The following is a 27527-nucleotide window of genomic DNA, read 5'->3' on the forward strand; positions in this document are numbered from 1 at the left end:
GACGTCTCAGGGCACAAAGGAATAAAAAAGTCATCGACCGTATCGCGATTAGCCTTCGTCTGAATTGGGAAGTATATCGGCGACCAACGACCTGCTTCGATAATATACGGAACCTTCCTTATTCCTGCTCCCTCTCTCTCTCTCTCTCTCTCTCTCTCTCTCTCTCTCTCTCTCATATATTAATCAAAATCTTTCTCTCCCCAATTAACCAATAATACCGTCATATTTTAGATTAGCGAATTAAAATGTATGCATGAAAATCGTAATTATCCATCTTCTTCGAATCTCACGGCCCACCCCATCTGCCACTCGCTCCTTACCTTTAGCCCCTCGTGCCATCTCTTTCTCTTCCTTAACATCGGTAATAATCTGCTGCTAACGCCTCACGCGATCTCTGCACCTTGTTTTAGCACAAGGAGATTCCGTACAAGGCTCCAAGATACAATTTGTGGTACACGATAGAAAGGGGCGATATTTATTGTTGTATAGCGATAATCAAGAACGAACGAGGGGACAGGGGGGAATTAAATATATATATATATATATATATATATATATATATAGAGAGAGAGAGAGAGAGAGAGAGAGAGAGAGAGAGAGGTGGATGACGCGAACGCGCGTGTGTGTGCGTGCGTTCGTGTTTCAGAGGGAGAGAGAAATTGTGTGTATACGCGCGCGCGCGCAAGTTATTACTTGACGGCGGCTCTTCGCGTTTTTCGGTCGTTGACAAATTCCAGACCATCGCACCACCGCCGTCGCTTTTGCAACTGCCGAGTTCAAGGTGTGTCCCCGACCAACGCCCATGTTATGTTAATATCTTTAACGTCGTTGTTTAGGGAAAAAAAGACACTTTACGTTAATATGTGTGCGTGGGTGCGCGCGTGCTTGTCTACGAGTGCGGGCGCCTGACGTAGGTAAAGGGTAAAGAAAGTGACGCGTACGCGCGTGTGCGTGATTATATGATTTTAAACAAAAACCTAAATATAGAGTTTATAGAATATTAATTTTTAAAGAGAAACTTTAATCATCGTTTAACATAAGTTTTCGATTTTTATAAGCGATCCGCTACTGATTAAATGTAATGCACATCCGTTGCAAAATAGATATAAATTAAGATTTAATAAAAATTCAGAACTACAGAAATATGCTTTATAAAAAAGAAAAAAGAAAAAAGATAGAAGAAAGAAGAAAAAAAAAACAGCAATACAATAAAAGCATAGATTATTTTTCTTTCATGTAAAAATTATTATTTGACAATGTTAAACTATCAGATATTTGTTTCTCATGGCATTAGAGGCAGATAAATCACGGTGTAAAATATTTTTTGTATCAGAAATAAGAAAAATTTTAAAAACACGAGTTAATTATTATAACACAAGTCTTTAAATACGTATTAATGAATCTTTAAAGAATAACTGATAAATTATAATTATTACGCGATATTCGTTCCACTGATATAAGGAAAATGTTTACTCTTTCTCCCTCTTTGAGTCGCTTTCTATTTTTTGCTTCATTCTTATACGACTCCTGGCGGTTCTTTTGTAAGTCCTGAACCAGTTCAATCGTTACTGACGACGGATAAGATAAAGTGTATCTTTGTTTAATTGCGCGAAAAGAATATCGTTAACGTCGAGGGAAGAAGGTGTACATTGTAATTGCAATAAATTGCCCATTCGTTTGCGCTCTTAGACGCCGGAGTATCTCATAAGGCGACTTTGTGTAATTTTCTTATCATTAATTTGAAAAAATCATTAGATTAGAGTAGCGGATAATTAATCAATGACTGCCTAATTAATTCGTGTAATTTAAAAGGACGTGAAAATTACGTTCTCGTTAGAAAAATATGTAAATAAGCAGCTCCATTATTAATAGGAATTAGTATTGCCGAATATGATTAAAAGTACGTTATATATTACCAAGGTAAATGGCCGAGCATAATTAACGACTCTTTAATTATTTACTGTAGCAGCTTATATTTGCTCAGACTCGCATATAATCAATGCACATTGTCATAATTTATTTATGAGAAACGCTTTCGTATTATAAAGACTCTCCATTAATAAGCAAATTAAATATCATCGCGAAGAAATTTGGAGCAAAAACAAGAAACACGAGGGATCATGATCATTGATGAGAATAAAAATGGCTCGTCGATTAATCGAATCATTTACCTTATAACGTACGCATTAGCATACACGTAAAAATTGGAATATGGTATTAAGTAAAAATTGACAAAAAATAATAAACAAAACACAAAAAAAAAAAAAAAAAAATAAAAAAAAAAATAAAAAAATAACAATTGAAGAAATCTCGTCCGATATTCGTTAAACAGACACGATCATTAATTGACAAGTTACGATAAATTCGCTCCTTGATTAATAAGGAATGAATGCTACTGGCGGTCAGACGGTAAAAGAGTAAATCGAAAGAAGGAGAAAAGTCGAGTCGCACGCGGCAAAAGTAATTATAGTCGAACCGAGGTAATTCAACCTCACCTATAGAGACAGGTGGGCTATGTAGGTGATAGTCTTGGCTGACCCAACACGCGACGACCTTCCCTTATTTTATTGATCCTATACTTTCTCCTTTTCTCCTTCAGCTCCTCCACCGCCTCCTCCTAACCCTCTTCCCACCATCGCTCGATCACTCGCTCTCTCTCTCTCTCTCTCTGTGTCTCTCTCTCTCTCTGTCTCTCTGTCTCTCTCTCTCTTCTCTCTCTCTCTCTCTCTTCTCCCTCTCTCTTCTCTCTCTCTCTCTCTCTCTCTGTCTCTCTCTCTCTACCACATCATTCGTCGCTCGACGAGTACAAATAAGCGGAGGCCGGCGATGCATGGAAAAGCGTTTAGAGGACTTATTTTCCTCGCGCGTTACCTTTTCGATCGTTTGCATATAAAAACACGGGAAGTGGCCGTATAAAAAGCAAGCGTGCCTTTTTATTATTAATTCGCGTGACGATGCTTTATTTATGGTAATGAAGGTCGAATAGGGTTTGCGAGGGCGCTATGCCGAGGAATCAAATATTACTCTGCTGGAGTCGGGAAGGAATTTAAAAGCTGATAATCAGCTCTTTGTATAACTTCCAACTCGCTTAGCGCTCCAAGTTAAAAATTTAATTTAATTAACGCGTGGGAGATTGTTTGAGTTGCGATAGGATGAAATTTTTTAAGGAAACGTTAATCGAGAAAAAACCGCGAAAAGTTTTTCAAAAATCCATTCTATTCTCGCCCATCATATTTATTTCATACATTCTCTAAACATTTTTCACGCTCCCGTTCTACATAGGCGCGACACTCATTTTTCATCTTCCCTTCGTGTTCTAAATTGTAGTTTTTCCAGAATGTTTTCCTTCATTCGACTTTGAGTGCCGGCGAGTGCGCGAACCCCTCTCGGACACGCTTGGCGCAAAAATTATTCGTCCTCCGTGCCACCGCACGAGAAAACCTGCTTCTTAGTGGCCTCCGACGGTATGTTGTCGTCGTTTTGAATTTCCAAGAGAAATATTGTACTTGCTGATCCCTTCTCCCCTATTTCGACAGTGAAAAAGATAAATAGATAGGGGCAGAGGGGCAGAGAAGTGGCCGCCGATGGGTTAGGAAGAGCCTCGGTGGGCTAGCCAGAGAAATTTTTTGTATGTGAGGAGAGAGAGAGAGAGAGAGAGAGAGAGAGAGAGAGAGAGAGAGAGAACATGAGCGAGAGTGTGACATAAGAATCCATTTTCATGCGAATGATTTTTTTTATCGCGAGTATACAGGCCATTACCAGGCGAAAAATTTTTTTTTAATGAATGGATGGCTGTGTTCATCATGATGGAGGAAAAAAAAATTTTTTTTTTTTTTTTCACTCACACACTCAGTCAGTCTCGTCCCTAAGATGTGATATACAAAATATATGACTAGAGTTAAATTTATACAGAAATCATATTGTCCATCGTTTATTGTACGTATATATCTTGACTCATGGCGATAAGGCTTGGCAATTGTTTACTTTGTCGATATTATTTCATATTATAGGGATGCCCGACAATTAAAATTTATTATAAATGGCATTACACTTACGACTTGTATAAAAATATCTCGTAAGATTATTACTAATAGATCTAATTAATTTTAAATAAGTTATTAATAATAATAGCCTAAGTGTAGGTACTTTTCAATAGTGTTATTAAAAATTAAATCCAAATTGTATAGTTATAATACTTACTGTACTGCTTCTATATAATTAACTTGAAGTATGTAAAATTAACTACGGAGTACAAACTGCCACTTTTTACTTTACGTGAAGAATTATGTATTGCGTTATCGAGTTTCTTAAAGAAAATTTACTGGGTAATAAAAAAAGAATATCAATTACAATTAGTTAAGTTACTTTAGTATTTGTAGACTTTGTTAAGCTATCGAGTTAAACCAAATTTCTACAGTTATTATAATTCTTCTAATTACAGAGTATTTTTTTTCTTCTTTTTTTTTATTAATTTGATAAAATTCGTCGCAAAAGTTTTATTTAATAAATTCTCACAAATAGCATTATTCTCTCTACAGATTGTATTCATCCGACTTTTATTCCATTTAATTGTAATAATCAAAAACTCATGTTAAAGCACCGATGTATTATAGGGTAAAATTTAATTATTTTTTGGAATGTCGAATGTCGAGTTAATGCGATTAATTTCCTGAAGTATAATTATAGTTTTGTCTTTGTGTGCGCGTGTGTGAAATTATTTGTCACCGATATTGCACATATTAATTTAGTAATACTATACAACCGGTTAAATAATTTAAGTCATAGACATAATTTCCAATTTTTTTTTTTTAAATACATTGTATGGTATAATTGTTTTACAATTTCAAAAGAACATAAGAAGAAACAAATTACATCACAAATACCAAGCTGTATTTGTGTAAAATAAGAGCAATAATTTGATTAAAAATAAAATTAATTATCGTTATTATGATTAATGAATTTCTTACACATAAAAAATATAAGAGAGAGAGAGAGAGAGAGAGAGAGAGAGAGAGAGAGATGGTACTCTTTATGTATTTATAGATATTTTACAAAAATTGCAATGAGTAAATGCGGATCGTTTCGACATCTCAATGATGTAAATATATTGTCCAATATAATGATACGAGAGAATATATTAAATTGTTCTCGACAATAATACATAATATTTAATATAGAGAAGGATTAGTGAATTTTTTTTATTATAAATCCGTGGAAGAGCGCATCGGTACCATCGATCAAGACGATCGATATACTGATAAATCGATAGGACCGTGCGAACTAACGCGAGTCAAGACCAACCAACGTTCGCACCTCCGAGACTGCGAACTTTGAAAAACAATGATTAACCGCTCAAGCACAAGCATATAATTATTACCTCTTCTCCGAGAACGTTCCTGTATCGGACCCATTTGCTGAGGGCCGGCCTCCAGTACTCGAGGAGGTAGGACTCGGCGTACTCGGCGCCTTGGCCGTTGCCGAAGCGACCCTGAGTCGCGCTCCCTGTTATCACGTGCACCTTGTGAAGATCTATCTCAATCCACTCGGACGACTCGGTCGTGATTTGTGACTTGGGGCACCAGGCGCCCCCGAAGCTCTCCTGGCTCAACCTGCAAGCACACAGTCAATGTTTTGCCATTAGAGGCATTGTGGAATAGGAGCACCGACGATTTATGCAATTCCATTGCTGCGGACGACCAATGATTCAGGACTCGAATTACACTGTCCTACATTCCATTTCCTTTGCCATTTATATGTCTCCCCGGGAATTCCCGGGGCTCCCCCCCCCCCCACCCAGGCCCCGCCTACAATCACTGTCTCTATTCCTACCCCCTTCACCCTAAACCCGCAACCCGAGTTCGACAATGGCAAATTTATTTCATTCGGTTTTATATGATTATAACTGTATCTTGTTAATGCTGTTAATGGCCATGTAGTGAGACTGTACTAGGATGGGAAATCGGTTACACCATGTAATTACAAGTAAGTTATTTACACTCTCGATCAATTTCATCGTACTGCTATAAAGTGCGCGCCGTGAGAGAAAGAACAAGCCGAGTAATGCTTAAAGCGCAGCATAAAATTTATACGACGAAAGGGCATATCGTATTTATCCGGAGGCACGTATTATATTTCTTATACGTTAAATTCATTTCGAATTTAATTGATTTTAAGGATATTGGTATTTAAAAATTCGGCTTCCTAGCTTGCACTCTTTTGCTAATTTAATACGGATTAACCAATCCCACGTCCCACCCCGCCCCCTCGTCGTCATACCTCTCGTCCTCATTCTCAATCATGCGCACTCACTTTATATCCCTTTTTAAATTAGATCAAACAAATACAAATGAAAATCGCAAAAATTGCTCGGAGCTGTACGATTGCGGCATCCTCTGTATATCTAGTTGACGGATAAGCAGCCAGAGTCAGAATACGCGATGAAATTATAATTTATCGATCGGGTGTCGTTCGCGGAAGCGCGCAATATGAATTAAAGATGAGGCCCCCTCCGAACGCGAGTACGAGAATAAGCTGAAGAGAGAGAGAGAGAGAGAGAGAGAGAGAGAGAGAGTGACGGGAATAACGAGCGACTATTCCAAGGAGAACCGCGAGACAAGCACTTCGATTGCTAATTATGTAGCTTCCTTTAGTGTAAACAGTCGGGGAGGGACAGACGTATAGCCGATTCCTATAGCACACGCCCAACAAATTCGCGGGAGAAGGAACAAAGAGGTTCCGCTTGCGGGCGAACAGGAACCAGCGATGTTGCAGAAATCGATGGGGAAGGCTGATAGAAAGGTGACATGGCAGGAAGTATCGAGAAGAGGCTGATGACCATGATGATTACGCATGAGTATGACTGTTACGCTGACGATGATATGACCGTTGTGGATGACGCAAACGATGACGATGACGATTACGATGACGATGATGAGGTACCAAGAAGAGTTTGCCGTACATTGAACGTGTAGGAGGGAACGAAAACGAAGAACGCCCAGTGATTAAGGAATCAGTCGCTTCAAATACTTATCTTTGTAATTCGCAATTCTACACGATCTTAAAATGTCTTACGCATCATTTACGGATTACGATGACTATTAAATAGTTTTTAATTCATCCACATTACTGTTCGTTCGTTAATGAATTTATTTCATGGAATTGATTTGAATTTTACTCTAAAGTTTTTCCCTCTCCTTAATATCATCATCGCCATATGCACGCACGCACCCACGCACGCACGCACGCACGCACGCACGCACGCACGCACGCACGATCAACAAACATGAAATTTAAATATCCTGCATTTATTTCAATGTTCTAAATTCGAAATAAACGTCCATGCATACATGAAACACAGAATATGCGTGTTCTAGCTGCAGTTCATAAAGTATATGTAATTTAATTGTAATTTGATTTTAAAATAAGATAATTACTAAATAATAATTTTCAACATTGTTATTTAACGTTCAAATAATGAAGTAATGATGAATGTATGAGATAATTGACTTTTCGCATAATAGTACAAAGACATTCCAACGTGTTGTCAACTCTGCTTAAAACTTGTCAAGCATATGGTCTAATATTACCTAATTAAAGCGTCCAAATTACGCTCGATTATTAAGTATTTGCTAAATACAGAAGGTGAGCAGCAGTCAAGGATGAAAGGTCGTAAGTAGGCTAATGCTAAATAAGAGACAAACTCGGATGAAAAACCATAACAGAAGCTCGGCTACGCGCAATTCTCGTTGTTCCCTGGCTGAATGCAAGCTACTCCGACGTATTTTCTGGCACATTGCAACGTAGCCAGTCGAGGAAATGCGACATGTAGATTCGCGGTGACATCAAACATACACGCGGAAAGGCGCGTACAGCGAGCCAGAGACGACGAGAGAGCATGAGGGTGGCACGGGGTGGAGAAGTGGGAGAGAGATTCAAATTATGGACATCCAGCGGTGCTCACACGTGTCTCTACCTCAGCCGTCTCGTGTATTTTGAGTTCAAGCTCTGGCTAGGCTTGGCACTTTCCTTTTTCCTCTACTTTTCCCAACGCCCTACCCCTTCCATCCGCCTCCTTTCTTTATTTTCATTTCACTCGTTCGCTTCGAGGGTCTCTGTGCATCTTGCGCTCCATCACCTTGGTCCCTGCCTTTTCTCCGCGTTCCTTTGACTAAGTACACGCGCACATATAACGCCGTCATTGTTTCAATCTCGACACAGTGTATTTCACTCGCCGTCTTGTCTCTAATTACTCTCTAGTTCATTTTCGGTGGCACTCGTACTCCCGTTTACTCGACGGCTTAACTAGAGGACCAAGAGACTCGAAGTTTGATAGGCAATCGAGACAGCGCTTTTAACTCTGAAATTCAAATCTCCTCTGGCTTTTATCCTTATTCCTTCTTTTCGCGTTCGAGCAAAAGTCGAGGAAAAGGAAAAGGTAATCATCGAGGCGATATTAGCCTTTCCAAGCGATCAAATTCGCTTGCTCCTCGTGCCGTTAAGGATGAGCCGAGCCCGCGACGAGCTGCCAATGCATCGAAACCCACGGATTATTTCGTCCCCGCATATAACAAACGAGAATGACAAGCAAAGTTAAGAGAGCTAGCGTTTTTCATCCAATTGATGAAATTCCAATGTCTCATGGTACATCGGATGCAGCCGAAACAGTGCGCATAAATGGCGATTCACCACAGGGAGAGGAAAGTCAAGAGCGCAAGGGATATATTAGTCTTTGCCGTGACCTTGAGATGACCGGGGGCAGCGATAACGTAATGGTAATCACAGACACTTCCTCCCATTTATGTACTCTTGGTTTATCTCTCAATATATCTGAGATTTATCGAGGCACAGCACGTACGGAATGGAATGCTTTTGATCCGCGGACTGTATCAAAGTGTGCCAGGCTACGGACGACGGAGAGGAGCTGCTCTTAATAGGCTATGAGTTATGACCCGTCGGCGTAAGAACGTCAGCGTCTCCGTGACCGCGCGAGGTCGAGATGTGGCGACGGCGAGCCGCGCACGGGACGGCTGATGAGGAATGGGGAATGGCGACTCGGGAGTGGCTCGAAGAGGGTGGGGGCTCAGGGGCGAAGGCGAGAGCAGAACGTCAAAGAGCTGGAATACGGATACAGTGCGTAGAGTGAGAGGGTTAGATACAAAGAAAGTGATCATCCCCGATTCTAAAAGGGCAGAGATAGATAGATAGATAGATAGATAGATAGATAGATAGATAGATAGATAGATAGATAGATAGATAGATAGATAGATAGATAGATAGATAGATAGATAGATAGATAGATAGATAGATAGATAGATAGATAGATAGATAGATAGATAGATAGATAGATAGATAGATAGATAGATAGATAGATAGATAGATAGATAGATAGATAGATAGATAGATAGATAGATAGATAGATAGATAGATAGATAGATGTAGATAGATAGATAGATAGATAGATAGATAGATAGATAGATAGATAGATAGATAGATAGATAGATAGATAGATAGATAGATAGATAGATAGATAGATAGATAGATAGATAGATAGATAGATAGATAGATAGATAGATAGATAGATAGATAGATAGATAGATAGATAGATAGATAGATAGATAGATAGATAGATAGATAGAGAGAGAGAGAGAGAGAGAGAGAGAGAGAGAGAGAGAGAGAGAGAGAGACAGTACTTTCCGTGAGATGCGCATTTTATGCTTTGTTCGCTATGACCGTCAGCGAAGAGTGTGGTGTTTTTTAGCTTCTGGCACTGGCACTTCGTGGATCGCAAACGCGCACTGGAGCCGAGCGAAGCGTCCCCTCCCGCAGCCCCGCGCGGAAGCGTCACCGATTGCGGAAGTCAAGTCGTTTTCTCTTCTTTTTCTCTCGCGGTGAATCAGCGCTAACGAGGGGGAGGATCGAGAGGTGGGAAAGAGACAAAAATGAGTAAGCCGAGGTTCTATGTGGGACCGTTGTATTATTACGTCCTGCGGTTCCAGTGAATGAAGACTGCGCTTTTAGATTTTTCGTTATTCCGCAAATGTAAATAACGGATCATTTTTTAAGCTTGATCGTCTCTTTGGCTGGGGAAAGCTGCGTCGACTCATGGCGTCGACGAAATCAATTATGACGAGAATAGAGAGGTTAAGAGAGAGAGAGAGAGAGAGAGAGAGAGAGAGAGAGAGAGAGTGAAATCATCCAAAACCAATGTCATGGCACATGTCTCGTTTTCACACTCGAGCAGAGCGAACGCAAGCTTCGACATTATTACGTTTCGAAATTGTAATTTCCCATCGATTAGATGGACCTTCGCGTATTATCACGACAACACAATATTGCGTGCTTCGTACGATCTCTGTCGAAAATACCGATAAATATCGCGTTTAAAGCATATAACGCTAATAGAAAAGGCAAAATATGGGAAAACAGCTTGAATGAATATCCTCACAAGGACAATTTGCTGGCTCGAGAACTATGCATGATAGCGCTTAGTCAAAAATATAATTTGTCGTCATTCTTAGCGTTGAGGGAGGGGGGAGGGGAAGTGGGAAAAGTAGTAGAAAGTGGGCCAGTCATTAATTTTCGCTCTCGGAACAAGGCCAAGATGGTCTGCACACCCCCTGTCGACGTTACTTTTACGCATTTTCAAGCCTTTGTTTTTATCGGGATTATCATTCATGTTCAGCGACATATTGAGAGTTGAGGATCAATGGATGCTCGACCTCGAGCTCGACAAATTCATGAAATTGAACTTTTATGTAAATGGGAATTACGAGTGTCGAGAAGAAACTTGCTGCGAAGATTCTTGTGAAAGTGCTACAAATACAAATTGTTATTTTTTTTTATTCCCCCCCCCCACCCAACAGACGCGACACATGCCATATTAAGTAGTTACTAATCGATAAGTCATTTTGTGGAATATAATTATGAGTGGATAAATTTATCGCCCATTATTGCCGGGGGTACTGATTTATTTACGTTATCGCATTTATATGCGGTAAATTTTAATGGAATAATTTACAATTTCTCATTACGTGTAAATGCAGTATCGTTAAATATGTGCCTCGCGCGTACGTATCGCTTAATGCTACAAACGGCTTATCCCAGCTAAGTTGTTGCTGTGTTTATATAATAAGAAGTATGTGTAAAAATGGCAAAGTAATGGTGCGATAAAATTATGGATAGGATTTGGAATAATGAAATTGTCGGCTTACATAGGGATACATGGGCTACGCGAAGCAGATTCAATCGCTTTCTTAATTTCATCCGTACAATAGTAGCATTGTACGCGGGGTGAATGAAATTACATAATTTTTATCAGCCGCAGAGATAGTAAAACGAGTTCATAAGCTTTTTTCGTTTTTTTGTTGTTTTTTTTTCTTTGCTTTAATTTTTTCTTTTTCTTTTTCTTTTCGTTGGTACGTGCGTCAAAGCCTATAACATAAGTACACAAATAAAGGCCAGTAGTTTATAATTATGTCACGTGATTTGAGAGAATTTGACGTGGTGACGAATGCCAGATGGGCGGACTCTGAAAGCTTTCCTTCACTCATTACATAAGCGAACGGTGTATTTAATAGCCGAGGCCATCATGGGAATGATTTTTGCTCGGTCGGCGGCTTTCTCGCTTCGTCGATTGCACGCGCCCGGCAATCAACATCCAATTTCTTATATTATAAAGTTATTAGTAGAGAGCCGGTAAATTGTCTCCGACTCGACCAGCCAAATCGTCGTCGCAAGCTCGTTTGCAAATTAAATAGGATAATAGAATGCGCGCGTTTAATAACCGCCCTTATATCAAAGCCCCGAAAGTCCAAATCAAGTTATATTTGCTCTCCCGTTGCACTTGCGCGTCCACGCACATTGCGATGCTCAGCTCGGGCGGGCGTCGTACAATGGGAAAATTTAACGATAGAATTTCGTGGCGCGCGTGGAAATAATGTCCGTCGCCGCCGGGGCCGAAGAATTTCCATAAAGTCACGTATGCGCGTCTCGTATTAGGTATATGGGCGTAATAAACATCCCATCCCGTGGTGGAGAAGATATGCCCCTCCGGTGGAGAGCGAAAATCACGCGGATGTTTCATAGTTGTCGGGGCCGTTGAGTTTTTTCCTACCGAGTTTTTTCCTACCGCACCTTCCCGGCCTTGGTAGCTCGATGCTTGGAAAATCTACGGCGTCGTAAGCTATCGCCTACGCATTTTGCGTGTCCCGCTCCCACCTCCTTTTTCCCATCGCACGCTCGCTGCTCTTTTTAAACCTTTTGCAAGCTCTCGACTTATTGCGAAAACGTAGTTGGCCGATGCCGCGCTATCGGGGTATTTCCTGAAAATTGATTGCCAACGATAAGTCAGATTTTAAGGCTCGTACAATTGAAATGAGCGTAATGTGAGTTGGGACAGTGCACCCAGCGCACTACCGACGATATACGTCAATGTGCATTGTTTCACATGGCGAGCAGCGAATGATTGACGACCGGGTGAGCGGGGGGAGAGGGGGAGAGGGGGCGAGAGGGCGTGAGGGGGGGCGAGAGGGAGTGATCGGTGGGAGGGGGGATGGGGGAGGGGGGGAGGGAGGGAGTCTCGATAGTTACTACCTCTTCGTTAGCGAATCGAATGGATGAAAATGCACGGGAGAAATGATGGAAATTTTATTGTGATCATGGGACGCCGGTAATATGCCTTATCGCCAATAATAAAGTAAAAGCCTTACGATTCGCGCGCTACTCTATGCTTTAGCAAGAAAAATTTTACTTTCCTCGACTACGGCTTTTATCATTTTAAATTAATTTCCTGATTAATTTCCCTCATTATTAATCGTCGTCTTAACGAACTTTAAATGCTCACCGTATTCTCCTGCCTCACACTTGACTCTTCGACGTTAGAGTTTTCCATACGAATGTCCCTCGTCTCCTACCTTACACACGCGCCAACAAATGATTTGTCGACTTTCTTTATTCTGTAGTATTCATCTCGTTTTTGGGCTGGGAATAAAACGATTTTTCGCGAATTGCTTCGTTACTGCATTCGAAAATTCACGAAGAGCTTAAGTTTCCACGCGCGTCACTAGCGTGCACGAGGTTTTTCCTCTCGAATTCGGCAAAAGCCCTGACCACATCGACGACGATTGGCCGAAAAAGACGAGCAAAAGTAAAAGAGAGAAAAAGAAAAAAAGTAAAGCTCCTCCGTTGCATTGGTTACCTATCGTACCTCCTCCCTTCCTCCTCCCCCCCCCCCCCCCCCCCCCCCCCCCCCCCCCCCGCACCGCCCACGTCGTTACGATAAAAATGCGAAAAATAGAGCTGGGGTTGGTTGACGAGGTAGAGGGGAGGAGATAAAAAAAAGGATAGTCGGTGGTACGAAGCGAGAAAGATATACGAACCGTCCTTGATGAGGGCCTACGTTGTCCTCATCGAAGCTGGAACTGGCGGTGATGTCAGCATCAGGAATCGCTCCGGACGCCATTCCCAGAGGGCCGGTGCATTGTGCTAGAACAGACGAAAAAAGACAGATATAGTCGGATAAAAAGCACGTGTAAGTCTAATTAGTAGGGATATTTTTTCGTGCGTGTGCGTGGGCGTGTGTGCGTGTATGCGTGCGCCACTATGCGTGGGTAGGTAGGTCGCGCGTACGGGAACGAGATTGATAATGTTTTTTGTAACGGTTGAACGTCGTGTTATTTCTTTTTTTTTTTTTTTTTTTTTTTTTTTTTTTTTTTTTTTTTTTTTCGTTTTTTAACTCCAATTCGTGGTTTCTTCGACTTTTTATTCGCTGAGCTTGTTTGGTTAATTGAATCGGCCACGTAATAACAAATGAAATAAGTTCCTCGTTTGGGGCAGCAAAATGATGATGGAAAAATTGAAGACAAAGTACTTTACTTGAGTTATTATCGTCTGGTGTTAATTATTACTTGATATCGTTTTATTCCTGCTCTTCCCCCATCCACTGCGTCATTGTTAATAACCGCTAATTATGTCGTTTTCAAATGTCGATCAATGCCAATCACAAGTGACCGTATGGAAAAAAGAACCAAATTGCGAAAGGAATTAAAAATAAATTTTTAATTAATTTTCGGACGGACGTCTGAAATGCTTGATGCACGTTCTGAAATGTAGCGTATTCATTAAAATGTACATATGATAATTGATTAGTGATAACATCAGCAACTGATTAGTGACGCAAACTACTGATAAATATAGTCTCGAAATTTCTGTAAAGTGTCCTCATGCACGACCAAGATATTTTCTAATCCAAATCTACAAATTAACACCAGATTTATCAAAGCGTCATTGGTATTATGAATTTTAGAGTCGCATAATGTCGATAAAAGTTCAATAAGTTTTGTTGCAAAATTGCGCCGCATTATACGGAGAAAGAGGAGTTATTGTATAGAGATAATTTTATGAGCTGAATGAAATTTTAGAATGAAAAGGTCCATTTATTTTAAAACACAGCGTATATTGCTATTGCACAGACAATGTGTGATCTGTAGCGTTACATTCTACTTTCCAGAAATAACTTTACTGCGTACTTTAGTCACTACTTTTAACTAAACTAACATACGAAATGAGCTGGAACTGTAAATGGATACTAAATCTATAACTGGGCGCCATAAAGTCTCAATTAGCTTAAAATAAATTTGCTGATGCACTCGGATCAGTGAGAAATCCACGAGAAACATAATAACTCATTTGACTAATTATAAAGCATTCGTCAAAATTTTATGTGTAATATATTTATGTGTAATAATAGCGCTTTAATAGACGCAAATTTCTTATGTCTTCTATGTGCTTTATCAATAAAACCATAAAAATCGTGTGTTAAATTATTCCTCTTGACACTGGCCAATCGACCATTTTCACATGTAAGAAAATTATAAACTACCTCGTTCAACCTTTCTTTTATTTTATTTTCCGGTTTTTTTTTTTATTTTTTTTTTTTTTTTTTTTTTTTTTTTTTGTAAATCTAAATTTACGTGCATTTCAATAACTTTAACGTACGTAGCATGAGAATCACGGGAAATTTATTCTATTATTTATAAATGATTTGCAGGTAAGAACCGAGGCTCAACATTATTTCACGTTGCTGTGAAAATGTGCCTAATAAAGCATAGAGGGGTAATTTAGTCGAATATACGAAGAAAAACATTTTAATGCACTGCGCACTCGATACTTAATGCTAGACGAATTTTCGGGACAATTTTGTTTTGTTGTACAACACCCTCTCGGCTCCATGCGATTACAAAAACAAAACAAAACAAAAAAAAACAAAAAACAAAAAAAAAGAAACAAAAAAAAAAACTGACGTCATAACCATTACGAAATGTATTGTTACATGTGGGTGTGTCGAGACGTCACCTCGCCGCAACAACAATAATCTGCAAATCGTAAACCGTAAACGCCACAAACCAAGTAAAAATAATGAATCGCACGATGGAGTAATTTTTCACGAGGCTATCACCCCGCCCCCCCACCTTATTTTTTTTCATGCCCTATATAATGCTAACGCAAATCGTGAGTTTGATTCCCGCAGCGGGAACTGTGCACAAAAAGATCTGGTCTCTCGGTCTCGATATCAAGGAAATTACCGGCTCTGATTAATGGCGCACGGCTGACGCTCGCCCTGAGAAACGAGGAATAACGAAGGAACAGGACGCTTCGGCTATCCTTCGCATTTTGTTATGCCAAGCCGCTGCACTGCCGCCCGCCGCCCCGTTCGCGTTCGCGGCATACGTTTTACGGCGGCGCGTCGTCAAAACTTGTTTCACGCATCCGTGATTAGGGCGACTCGGAATAAGCGGAGCGGAGCGCCACTGGGAAACCTTATGTATGGGTGCGGACGAGGGGAAAATTCGCGCTCGCGGTCGTTCCCTATTTTTTTGCACGGCGAAAAACCGCGAGCCTTTGTTCGGGGGCGGCGCATTAAAGTCGATCGGGAATTTGTTAACTTTTACGTCATCCCCCACGCATGCCGCGAGGTTGGAATTACGCGAAACCGATACGCCCAGCATTTCTCCTTATTAAAAGGACGTCGGCGGCGTGCGCGTTGGGTGGGTGGCGGGCGGGAGGGGCTTTTCCCTCGTTTGATGTTTTAGAATGTGCATTTTTATCCTGCGTTTTCCAACTGTTTTGCAATTTTATCGAACGAGGCCAAAGCCAGGCGATAATGTATTGCACAAGTGCGTTACATAAATTTTCGGTTGTGCGAACGATGCAGCGCCGCAGCATTGCTCGTGCAGGCCTATATCAGAATTATTACAATAATGTGTTGGGATAAACCGTTTAATTAAAACGGCCGGGTGATTTATTGTAAAATTGAAAAAAATAAATAACCATGTTTACAGATAGCTTTTTAAAATGTTACAAGTTTCGGCAGAAAGTGTTCTCCTTTATCCCTACATTAAAACTTTCTATTTATTCTTCTTGCTTGAAAACTTTGTACGATAATTCATGAAGATTAAGAGCTTCTCGCCGCTTGAAAAAACAATACTTTATAAGTGTACGTATTACAAGGGATTATAAAACTATGAATCCATCGAATGGATTATGCATTTGGTAAATTATGGAAGCCGCATTAATTTTATTCATTAAAAAGTGCAACACGCGCGATTAATACTGTGTAATTGAGAGAATTTATGTCGAGCCATACAGTCGACGTTAAATCTATAAATATTCTATTACAGCGTCGTTAAATATAAGTCGTTATAACGACGAGGTAGCGGGTGTGAGTGCAAATCTTCGCCGCGTTGCCATTCAAATTCGCGTTTAATAGTCCTGTAAGTAGAATAATTATTTTGTAATATAAAAGCCCGGAATCCAATGGAAGCTTCCTAAGCCACATAATTACTTGACGCATACGCGTGTGCGTATACCCACAAGAACCACATCGTTTCGCGAAGACTATGTAAGTAAATTTCCCTATTCGACGTTACGCGACCGCCGCGCACTCATGAATAATTCACGCGAGCATATTCGAGAAGGAGAAAAAACGCCCAGTGTTATGTAAAAACGCGCGTACGCGCATCCCCGTCGACGCTGCCGACGATTGCCGCTATCCTACGCAGAAAAATAATAATAAGAAAAAAAGAAAAAAACCAATAAAGCATTTCGATGGCTTTCGTATTAGCTTGCGTTATACACATGCGCGCAAATGTAAAGACGAGCGCGCGCGTACGCACGCACGCACGGAGGCATACAGCGAGAGGCTCGCTTGCCGCTAACTTTATAAGCATCGATTGCAAGTGCTAGTAGCGGCCGCACCGACAATGAAACGCACGCGAGCGCGCGTGCGTACAAGTCACTTCCGGCCCGCTCGCCGGCTACGTATTTGCGCACCCGCCCGCATCGGTCGCGCGCCATTTGCAAAAGATGCACGTTCGTTACATACCTTTGCCATTTCAATCCCTTACTCGTTCCTTCGCCTTCACCTTCGCCTTCGCCTTCGCCTTCGCCTTCGCCTTCGCCTTCGCCTTCGCCTTCGCCTTCGCCTTTCTTTCCTCTCTATCCATTACTCGATTCGCAATCTTTTATAGACTCGGAATTTAAGTGCTCTCGCTTTTAGGGAATACACTTGACTCTGTGTAGTTGAATAATTTTGGCGTAAAATCAATTTTCCACTTATTACAAGACGTCTTGAGCCTCGACCAGTAATTTTTATATTTACGTGCAATTATTGCGTTTGTAAGAAATTATTTTGCTTATTTTTAAGAAAAATTTCAACAAGAGCATGTTATAAATAATAGGTTTAATAATTTTTCAATAAGCAACATTGATTTTTCAATTTCATTAAATAAAATTTATTTATTTATTTATTATGTATATCCCGTGCCCCTCCCACCATACCCCTCCCCATCGCTCACCCCTCACACACACACACACACACACACACACACACTCTCTCTCTCTCTCTCTCTCTCTCTCTCTCTCTCTCTCTCTGGATGCCCATTTACATAAATTTCATTGACTGTGAAAAATCGCTATTTTTAATAGCCACTTGTAAAATAAAGCAAAAGGCATTCTTTCGCCATCATCTACCTGATTTAATACTCGTTGTCTATGCATACGTACAGCAATATATTATCAAGTACGCCTAACAAGAATTTTCCGGTACATTACTACTAGCGAGGCAAGTATATAATTCAGCTTGAAAAGTACACTTATTGTAATTTTTGCGCGTGTTTTTGATTAATTATTCAGCTCTTATTAATTAATAATTATTTTTTTCCTTTTGTCCGTTAATATCGGTGCTCAGTCTTTACAATATTCCTGCAATGGTATAAATTGCGTACTCACGTCACACTGTTCGTGAGAAATTTAAAGAAGCTAATTTGTTTATTGCAGTTGTAAAGAGCAGTGCGTTTACTCACATAAAATAATGCACATCACTCACACTCACATACGATTGATGATAATTTGTACATTTTAAAAATTTAAAAAGTCTTTTCGCCATTTTGGAAACTTTTACAATTGCATACCGACAACTGATATGCATAAAGCATGTAGCATGTGTAAAGTAAACATTCTAAAGCGCTACGAAGCAGTTGCGGGAAAGTAAGATAAATATAAAAAAAAAAAAGCGCCTCAACTCGGGGGATGAAAGACTCTATCCCTAGCAGTTAATATTTTGTCACTTTTATTTTCATTTTTCCAATAAACACCTAAATACGCATAAAATTGAATTAGTGTCTGACGGGAGAGCGTCAAAGGATAAAATGGATAAAGCCTATATTTGAAAGAATAATGAATTCATCGTCCCTGCCATCCAACAGTCTTATTACATCCAGCAACTCGGCATCATCCTTTCAAAATATAAGAAAGAGCCCCCACAGCCGACGGGACAGTTTTTCTTGGGCACAGATATATGGAAATAGTAGTGTCTCGGCTGCTCGCTTGCACGTTCAGCGAAATCGAGAATGACACCGAGAGGAAGGAAGTGAAACTGTATATATAAGGGAGCCGCGGTAAAAGAAAAAAAAACAACAAAAAAGAAAAAAAGAAAAAAAGAAAAATAAAAAAAAGTCGGCACGCGGTTATCAATTTGACAGTGACGCGAGCAGAGGGCGAGAGAGCATTCAATTTCCTTGCGCAGTGGCTCTGCTCTACTCTCGCCAAAGTAGGAAAAAAGCCCAAGAAGAAGAAGAAGAAGAAGAAGAAGAAGAAGAAGAATAAGGAGATGAAGAAGACGAAGAGGGAGTACGAGAACACGAGGATATGGTGACGTAGAAGGGTGAGGGAGGAGGAGGAGTAGGAGGAGGAGGAGTAGGGAGAGCACACCCTTCCGTTCGTGGACTGTCACTGGCGGGAGAGTTATGGACGCGGAATGAGTGGCTGGGGCGGGCAAACATCGCATAACTTACCGTCTTCTCCTCGCTATTCCTCTTCTTCTACTTCTTCTTTTCCAGGATGTCTATAAATACGGGATCGAACCCCTTTCCCTGGTCTGCGATCATCGCCCCACCAACCATGGCTTTCCTCTCGCCCGTGGCCGCGTAAACGTGCGCGCGCGTGCGAAACGTGAGGTAAGGAATTAAGCGACAAGTGCACATGTAACAAAGAGATCACATGTCTCGACTCGAGCGCTTTGCTTTGGCAAATGTGTGCGATGGAAATAACGCTACTATTTCTCTCTCTCTCTCTCTCTCTCTCTCTCTCTCTCTCTCTCTCTCTCTCTCTCGCTTTATGTCCTTAATCGCGATTTATCTATTATCCGCTAGCTTTGGGCGCGCGCGATTGTTTACAACTCGACTCGTGACAATAATACCCTTACGCGACACACTTCCCACGCATTTTTCTAATATATAAACGGATGTAGGTGCAATGGACCGAATGAAATACGTAAAGCAACTTGCTGACTGGCAATTATCGTATAGAGAGTCTATATATATAAGGACGAGTGCGAGCATTGGCACCGATAGAGATAGAGATAGAGAGAGAAAGATATATATATATATATATATATATATATATATATATAGAGAGAGAGAGAGAGAGAGAGAGAGGAGGCATCGATAAACTTTGACGTCTGGCTATCTTTATCGTGAGCGAGCGATATAGAGTATTTTCCAAGCGAACCAATTCTTTGTTAAATTGCGGATAACGAGGGGTTGAGGAGGATGAGCTTGAGTCGTTGGACGTGCTCGTTGTTGATGCTGGCTTCATGCACTTGGTGCAATGTTTCACTCGAGTTGATGAATATCCACATTGAGAGGAATATGGGCGATGAATTATAAATACCAACAAAAATCAAATCCAATGATCTGCTGGATATGGTTTGAGATTTGAAAGAGGTTTGGCCTATAATGTTTTTTTTTCAACCTAATTTACATTCGAGCGTTGATTCTATTATTTCATTTTCTTCTCATGGCCTTTGGATATTATTGTGGTAACGAGATGGAGAATATCTCGGCGTACACGCGCGCGCACCAGTTTCGAGAGATTTAAAGCTTTTTAAAGTCGGTTTACCACGATTAGAGACACCATTCTCCCATCTTTCCATTACACTCCTGGAGAAACGAAACAAATCCGTTGTAAACGGATGAGTTGGTGGAAGGGGGGAGGAGGCAGGATTACTTTTTATTCCGAACAGAGTTACAATCAAGTTCGGAAAAACCCTGAAATATCTAACTCGGCTGACCCCTTGTGCAGAAAGAAGTGAGATAGCTCCATTTTCATTTACTCCTATTTAAACTTACAGTAAATCGCGTAAAATACCTAAAAATATGTCTTTTATTAATTTATATTGAATACCATAATTGAACATTAAACAAAGAAAATATGTTTAATTGTTTTGTCGTTGCTTTTCGTTTATTGTTGTTGCTTTTTCTTTGGCGTGCGAGTTTCAACCTTTCAGACCTATTTATACATTTTTGTTTATATCTGTACATTTTTAATGATCGGCTAAGTACACGAGCACTCGACGCAACGTTAAAACCTCCTCCAAAGAAGCCTATTTCTATCATTTACCTCCTGATTTAACTTACACAAAACTCGAATCTTATCGATCGGTAAATGTATGTAGTACAGGCCCGCGATCGTGTGGGCAATCCCCACGAGTCGAACAGTTCCCGATAAATCAAGGAAACGTAATCAGCCGAGGCCACGGCTGTAAATTCTCATCCCAACGTGGATTTTCTACCTTTTCGAGAGGATCTAATTTCAAGCTCCTCACCCTTCCCGTCCCGCTCATTCTTTGTTACGAAGCGGCCCAAGTCCCCGGTTGATTATTATTAATGACTTACGCGGATACTCCATGCGAGGAACATCAATACGTACGGCTAATAGATGAAATAGTGCGAGATGAGGAGGGGGGCTGTAAAAGAGATATAGGGGTGCATTTGCTTTGTGCTTTTGGGTGAGTGTGCGTGAGTGCGTATTTATAAATATACAAGCAGCAAAGTAGTAGGAATAATATAAATTAATTGCGAGTGCGTTTTTTCTTCAATTCTTATATTCTCTCCCGTACGAAATATTCTACAAACTACTGTTTCGAAAATCGAATAACGTGGCCATTCCCCGTCGATGCTATTGTCAAGACCTCGCTTTTATTCGCTTGCAATTGAATTTATCGTAAATGGTAGTATTAGACGTTAAACAATATAATTGTAGTAAATAGCGTTTATCTTTTTCACCTAAACTTATCGTAATTCTCTCCTCAATTGCAACGCATTAATATAAGACTCGCGGCTAATACTCTCGGTTCGTTACTCTCCGCAGAATTTTGATCTTAAAACGTCAAAACCTATTTGCTACTAATAATAAGTAATAACTAAGAAATAATTATAAAAAAAATAATCGTAAATAATGATTGATAATGCTCTAAAGGCTCTTATGAGCCAACGTTGTGTCAGCAACAATGCTCGCATAAATTCAAAAACGCCACATTGGCCTTTTACAGGCATTTCGTACTACGTACGCAATGGCCAACAAAAAGTGTAAGTACATAATATTAAAAATAAAAATCTCATTACATTCTCAAGATCGCATTATTTTCTGTTTATTCACTCGCGATACCAATCTCACAAAGTACATCCATAATATTCCATGCGTTTACCACTCTTCTACGTATTTCTCATGTTCATAGTTCTCCCGTTTTTGCTCGTCCACTTCCCCCCCACTCGCCGTATACATACATAGCTGCACATTCACTTCCTTCGAATCGACCAGAAAAAAAGTCTGCGTCAGAGTGCACCGGCCCTTATTAACGCACAATATTAAAGCATAAATCGCAACTCACTTAAGGATTAACCTCGGCTTTCCATTTCGCGTGCCCGAAGGTATGATATAATTTTCTCTAAGGCAAAATCATTTCCGTTTTTGCGTAATTACGCGCCAGTCTCGTCGTCGGTTAGTCCAACAGAATTAGAAAGAGAGAGAGAAATTCTGAAATTACTTAGTAGCGTCTTGTCGAACCGAGGAGAAGGAGAAGGAGGCGTGTGCAGCACATGGAAAAACAAGAGTAAAGTTTCTCTAGGCTTTGACAAATGGCGTTTCTCTCCTTGAAACTTTTTGCTAGTGTAGCTAGGGGCATTCGAGATATAATAGCGCAGCTTACAATAGTTTCTTAAGCGAGACTTGAAATTATTATTATTTAATTAATATCCTTTTACTTAAGTTTTATGACTATTGAATATCGAATTCCATAGTAGCGTTCGGCCGATTATAAAATTTCTTCGTCGCATTCGAAGGAATGCGCGCATTAAAATGCAAAAATGCGCCCCTCAAAATTCAATCGAGATATAAAATACTTTAATTCCCGCGAGTCAATTTTTTTTCATAAGCTAAAGTTGAAAAGGATGTTATGAGCTAACAGAAAAACTTTAACTCCGGCCAAGCGAATAACAAAAGGAAGCACATAAACATTAGTGCGGGTGTTCCCATTTTCAGTTTTCTCCCATTATACCCTACAAACAACTAAATTTTTGTTCGCCAACACCGCCTCCGCGTAATGTATGTATGCGCCTTACGCGAGCACGAACTTTCCATAAAACACACGAGACGAGCGCCGTATAACACTTGCAGCTATCAACTCGCCAGAAAAGTGTGTTAGAAGACTTTGCGAATCCAGGGTGGTAAAGTATGCGCGCGCGCGCGAATGAGAGATAGAGATAGGGAGATAGAGAGGATAGAGATAGAGATAGAGAGATAGAGAGGATAGAGATAGAGAGGATAGAGATAGAGAGGATAGATAGATACAGAGAGAGAGAGAGAGAGAGAGAGAGCGAGTGAGAGTAAGAGTGAGAGTAAGAGTGAGAGATGGAGCGAAAAGAGTAGAGCGAGAGGAAGCTGAAAAGGCTTGAGAACTCGCAGTCGCGGCATCGAAAGTTTAAAACGACTTACTTATGGAAGGACGTTGGCGAGGAAAACGCTCAACTTTTTTCCTTTTTTTACCCCCAAAGTTTTACTCGCTAGCGGCCCTTTATTGATAAAGTGATTTTTTTCAACGCTGGCAGGATAAGTTTGATGTTGCAAACGCAATGAGAGAGGGAAAGTTTTTAAGTAAGTTGATTTGGGGATGAGTGACTTAAGGGTCCCCGTTATTTTTCTACCCTTCGCGAGGCGAGCGAGCGAGCGAGCAAATTTAGACATTCCAATCTATTTAATTCGAGTTTCCCAAGCCCTCGAAATCGACTCTATCATCTAGACTTGAATTTACTTTCTTCATTCTCATCCCTTGCATCTCGAAAACGTGCGAGAAAAGTCAGATTTTTACACTTGATATGCACGACAAGTTGTAACAATGTAGAACTACATATATATACGTTTGATACACATTATATTCATTCCAATTAATACGCATAAACAGTTTCATCAACATTATCCTACTTTATTAATACTTTTTAACTCCGATTACGTAAAAAACCATTTAAACGCAAAGTCTAAGCAACCGTATTTATTTACTTAGTAGCAAATGCTTTGCCTATTACGTTATCCAACCATAATTAATGTCAATTTACCGTGGGAATTTTCACATTTTTCGCAAAATAAATAAAAATAAAAGTTAATAATTTCACGGTTGACAATCGCGCACTTGAATGCATCTGCGAGAAAGCTTAGCGAAATTATTAAAAGAGTAGGCGCTCAAAAAAAAAAAAAAGAAAAGGAGAAAGCTTCCTTAGAAATGGAATTCTACAGTGGCTGGTGTTAGTACTTTCAGTTTTTCTTGCACGTACGTACACATTGTTATACATTGCGGGGATGCAGAAATTCCGGATCCCCTTTTGGCGCCGGTTAAGGGCCAAAAGCTCAAACAACGCCCCGCGGCATTGTTGCGCCAGCCATGGCCGGAAGCATTTTCACCTCTTTAAAGGCGAATAAACATACGAGGGAGAGTTTTTAGGATTACAGACATTTCTAAAGGATTAAAGAGATATAAGGACATAGCGGGTTCAACAATTCAGTGGATAGTATTTTTCTTCTTTTCTTTTCTATTTTCACGCCCCAAAATTCTTCTCAAAGAAAAGAAATGGGGCGGGGGTGGGGCGGAGGAGGGGGGAGAGAGAAAAAATACCTAATTCCCACTAGCACATTGTTTACTGATTAGTGCACTTTATTTTAAATGCAGTTTCTTTTAAACCACCTAATGATTTTCATATCCCTCTCCCGATTTGCAAATCTATTGAAAAACAGCCAAACAAATCATAAAATATTCCTCGTTGACGTGACAATTTTTTCCGAAAATTTTAATCGTCATTGAGAGTATTGAGAGACAACCCCGGTGCACCATACAACATCATCCATGAATTCCAAATTATTATTCACGATTATGTCGAGGAAAAAGAAAACAAGGGATAAAAACTCTTTATCCAAATCATCACACGTTGGGCGATTGGCTCATTGCAAAATTAATCAACATACTATCAAACCTTAAATAACGTAAAACGCATCGTGTACTCGAAGAACAAAGTGAGCGCCGATTCTCCGTGTCCGCTCGGCAAGAAAGGAGAGTTTTGTCGTGGCATAACAATCTCCGAGCAAAATTGAGATGGAACACGAGAGAAGGAAGCCAGTCCTTAAGAGGGCTGCAGCTGCGTGGAGGAAAAGCAAGGAGTAGAATGTCAAGCAGAGAACATACAAGTAGAGAGACACGCGCCCGGGGAGAGAAACACAGACACGCGGACGGGCATAGGGAGCCAGCGGCGTCGAACCGGCGCCAGGATGGCTACCAGGACGGAAGTGGTGCTTTTACACACGTACGACCGTGCCGTCTCCCCTCCCCCAATTTCACCACCACCCCTCCTCCCGCCAATCACCCCACCGGCTACCGCACAATCGTCGCGAGCCCTCGACCCTATCCCGCCAGGCGCCCCCCAACTTTCTTTTCAACTCCGCATTACAAGGGCGCGTGCTCGCTCGCCCACACCTTCCACGGCTATCTTGTCTCGAGTTGCGTGGGCGCCTCGTCATCTCGTCGCGTGACGTCGTAACGCAACCCCTTTACTGTGATTACTGTGTTATAGGGCCAGTCGCTCATCTCCTCTCATGTTCTCTATCGTAGCCGCGAGTCCGGAGCGCCACGTGTCGCCCTATGGCGGCTCTTTCGAAGGACCGAAGAAACTCATTGGGCGGCCCATTGTTTGCATTCAAAGCCATACAAATTGTTAATTATTGTCTGATTTTGGGGGATGGTGGGGAGATGGAAAGCGCGCGTGACGACGGCAGTCAAAACTGTTCAGGGGCTTAAGGGACGCATCCTCGTCGCACGCTCCGCTGATCCCTTTACGCTCGGCGTTTAAAAGTATTTTGTAACACTGCTGGCCCTCCTCTACCCTCCATTACTTCTGTCATTACAGACTCGATCCTCGGCTCGTTACGAATGCACCCGCATTGCGATCCTGAGAATTGCCATTGGTCGAAGAGGACCGGGAAGGGCAGGCGTGCGAGACTATAATAAGGGCTCGATTTAAAAGGACGATAAGGGAAATGCGTGTTATTTGTAAGAATTCGCCATCGCTGCCACCGACGCCACCGACGTCACCGACGTCACCGACGCCACCGACGCCACCCGACGCCACCGACGCCATCGACGCCACCAACGCCGCCGACGCCGCCACTGTACTAAGTAAAAAGCCCGTGGAGGTTAAGTGTGTTTGTTTTAACGTCCCGGGCATTATGAAGTTTTACGCGTAGACGGTCGACTGACAATCTCCGGCAGCACGCACGGCCTATTCCCGTTGCCCTGTCGCGTCCTCGGCCCAAACGATGTGTGCGCGTGCCCGCGGGAAATTGGATTTATGAAAACAAGCGAAAGCCGATCGGAAGTGACAGGGCGGAAGAAGAGGAGAGAAGGAGGACCTGAGAAAAGGGCGCACGGAAGGACGAACAGACGGATAAACAGACAGACGGACAGACAGACAGACATCTCGGCTCGAGAAATCGAAGGATTATTGCACTTTTCGTGAGTTGGGCTCCCTCGTGTGACCCTCCTCGCCGGCGGAGCGTCTCCAACTTTTCCGATCCATTCGCAGGATTGATGGATGTCGAGTGCGTCGGGAGGGAGGAGGAGGCACTTTGCGCCGTTACGGCCAGACTCTCGGAGCCGGCTTTTGTCGGCCGCGATCCCGAGCGCCACTAGCCTAAGTTTAAGTCCCCTTCGAAGGAGTCTGCGGATATTGGAAGTCCGTGTTGCTGGCTAAGGGATGAGTGGTGGGGGATTGGGGGGGGGGGGGGCTATACGAGAATTTATATTAGCGGAGAAGAATGCTTTTTATAGTGGGTAAGAGAAGCGACGGACACGTCTAACGGGAAAATAGCTTTAATCCTTTCGGGCGTGCGCAGTTTTCTGGATTCTTTACCGTTCATGAAAAATTGGCGCACTTTTTCTAGATCAAGAGGGTTGGTGAGCGATATTAAAGGCAATAGGCCAGCGACGCCAGAGTTTGCCCATCTTCTCCCTACATAAAGCCTAAAGCCATGTACATTTTTTCTCCACTTCTTATTTCTATTGTTACTCTTTATTCTTCCTTTAATTTCCTTCCAGTAACCTTCCTCCTTTCTTCACATTCTTCTCCTTCTTCTATTTATTTATATTTTCTTTTGTTTTTTATTTATTGGTTTTTGTTTTTTTTGTTTTTTTGTTTTTTTTTATATTTTTGCTTCTGCGCGACGACACGAATTATCAATCAAATATAGCAGAGATTCGTGTTCGAATACATTGAAATCCGAGCGCAAATGGCGTTAAGGATCCAGCAGGGTATCTTAATAAGCTGTTGATTGAAAGATTTAGTACGGAGGTTAGAATAAGATGAAAAATGAGCGAGCGATGATAGAAACGACAAGCGACTAATTGCCAGGGAGACGCAATTTATTATAAAAACCGAGTTTTACTTTGAAACTTAGCGAGATGAATGAAGAGGGGCGGACGAAACAGAGGATTGGTGGGCGGGGGGGGGGGCGAAGAGGAATTCGAATAATTACGAGCGTTAAGTCAAACCGGCCAGTATTATTCGTATGATGTTAAAAGTAACGTGAACAAGAGCAGAATTTATTCGGATCAATAGTGGAACTCTTTGTTACGTAGGAAGGAGAAAAGTTTCTTA

At 41.2% G+C, this 27527-nt stretch overlaps 1 protein-coding gene across 1 annotated transcript in view; it reads right to left on the reverse strand.

Annotated features, from left to right (window-relative positions):
• The window catches only part of LOC105364964 (discoidin domain-containing receptor 2), a 231685-nt gene that overhangs the window by 17557 nt on the left and 186601 nt on the right, over nucleotides 1-27527 (reverse strand). Inside the window, exons 4-5 of the mRNA XM_011503010.1 lie at nucleotides 13377-13482; nucleotides 5378-5609 (exon numbers count right to left, since the gene is read on the reverse strand). Coding sequence (XP_011501312.1) covers nucleotides 5378-5609; nucleotides 13377-13482 — 338 coding nt within the window. The remainder of the gene's footprint in view (nucleotides 1-5377; nucleotides 5610-13376; nucleotides 13483-27527) is intronic.

Source organism: Ceratosolen solmsi, unplaced genomic scaffold, assembly GCF_000503995.2.
Source record: "Ceratosolen solmsi marchali unplaced genomic scaffold, CerSol_1.0 scaffold61, whole genome shotgun sequence".
Classification (NCBI taxonomy): domain Eukaryota; kingdom Metazoa; phylum Arthropoda; class Insecta; order Hymenoptera; family Agaonidae; genus Ceratosolen; species Ceratosolen solmsi.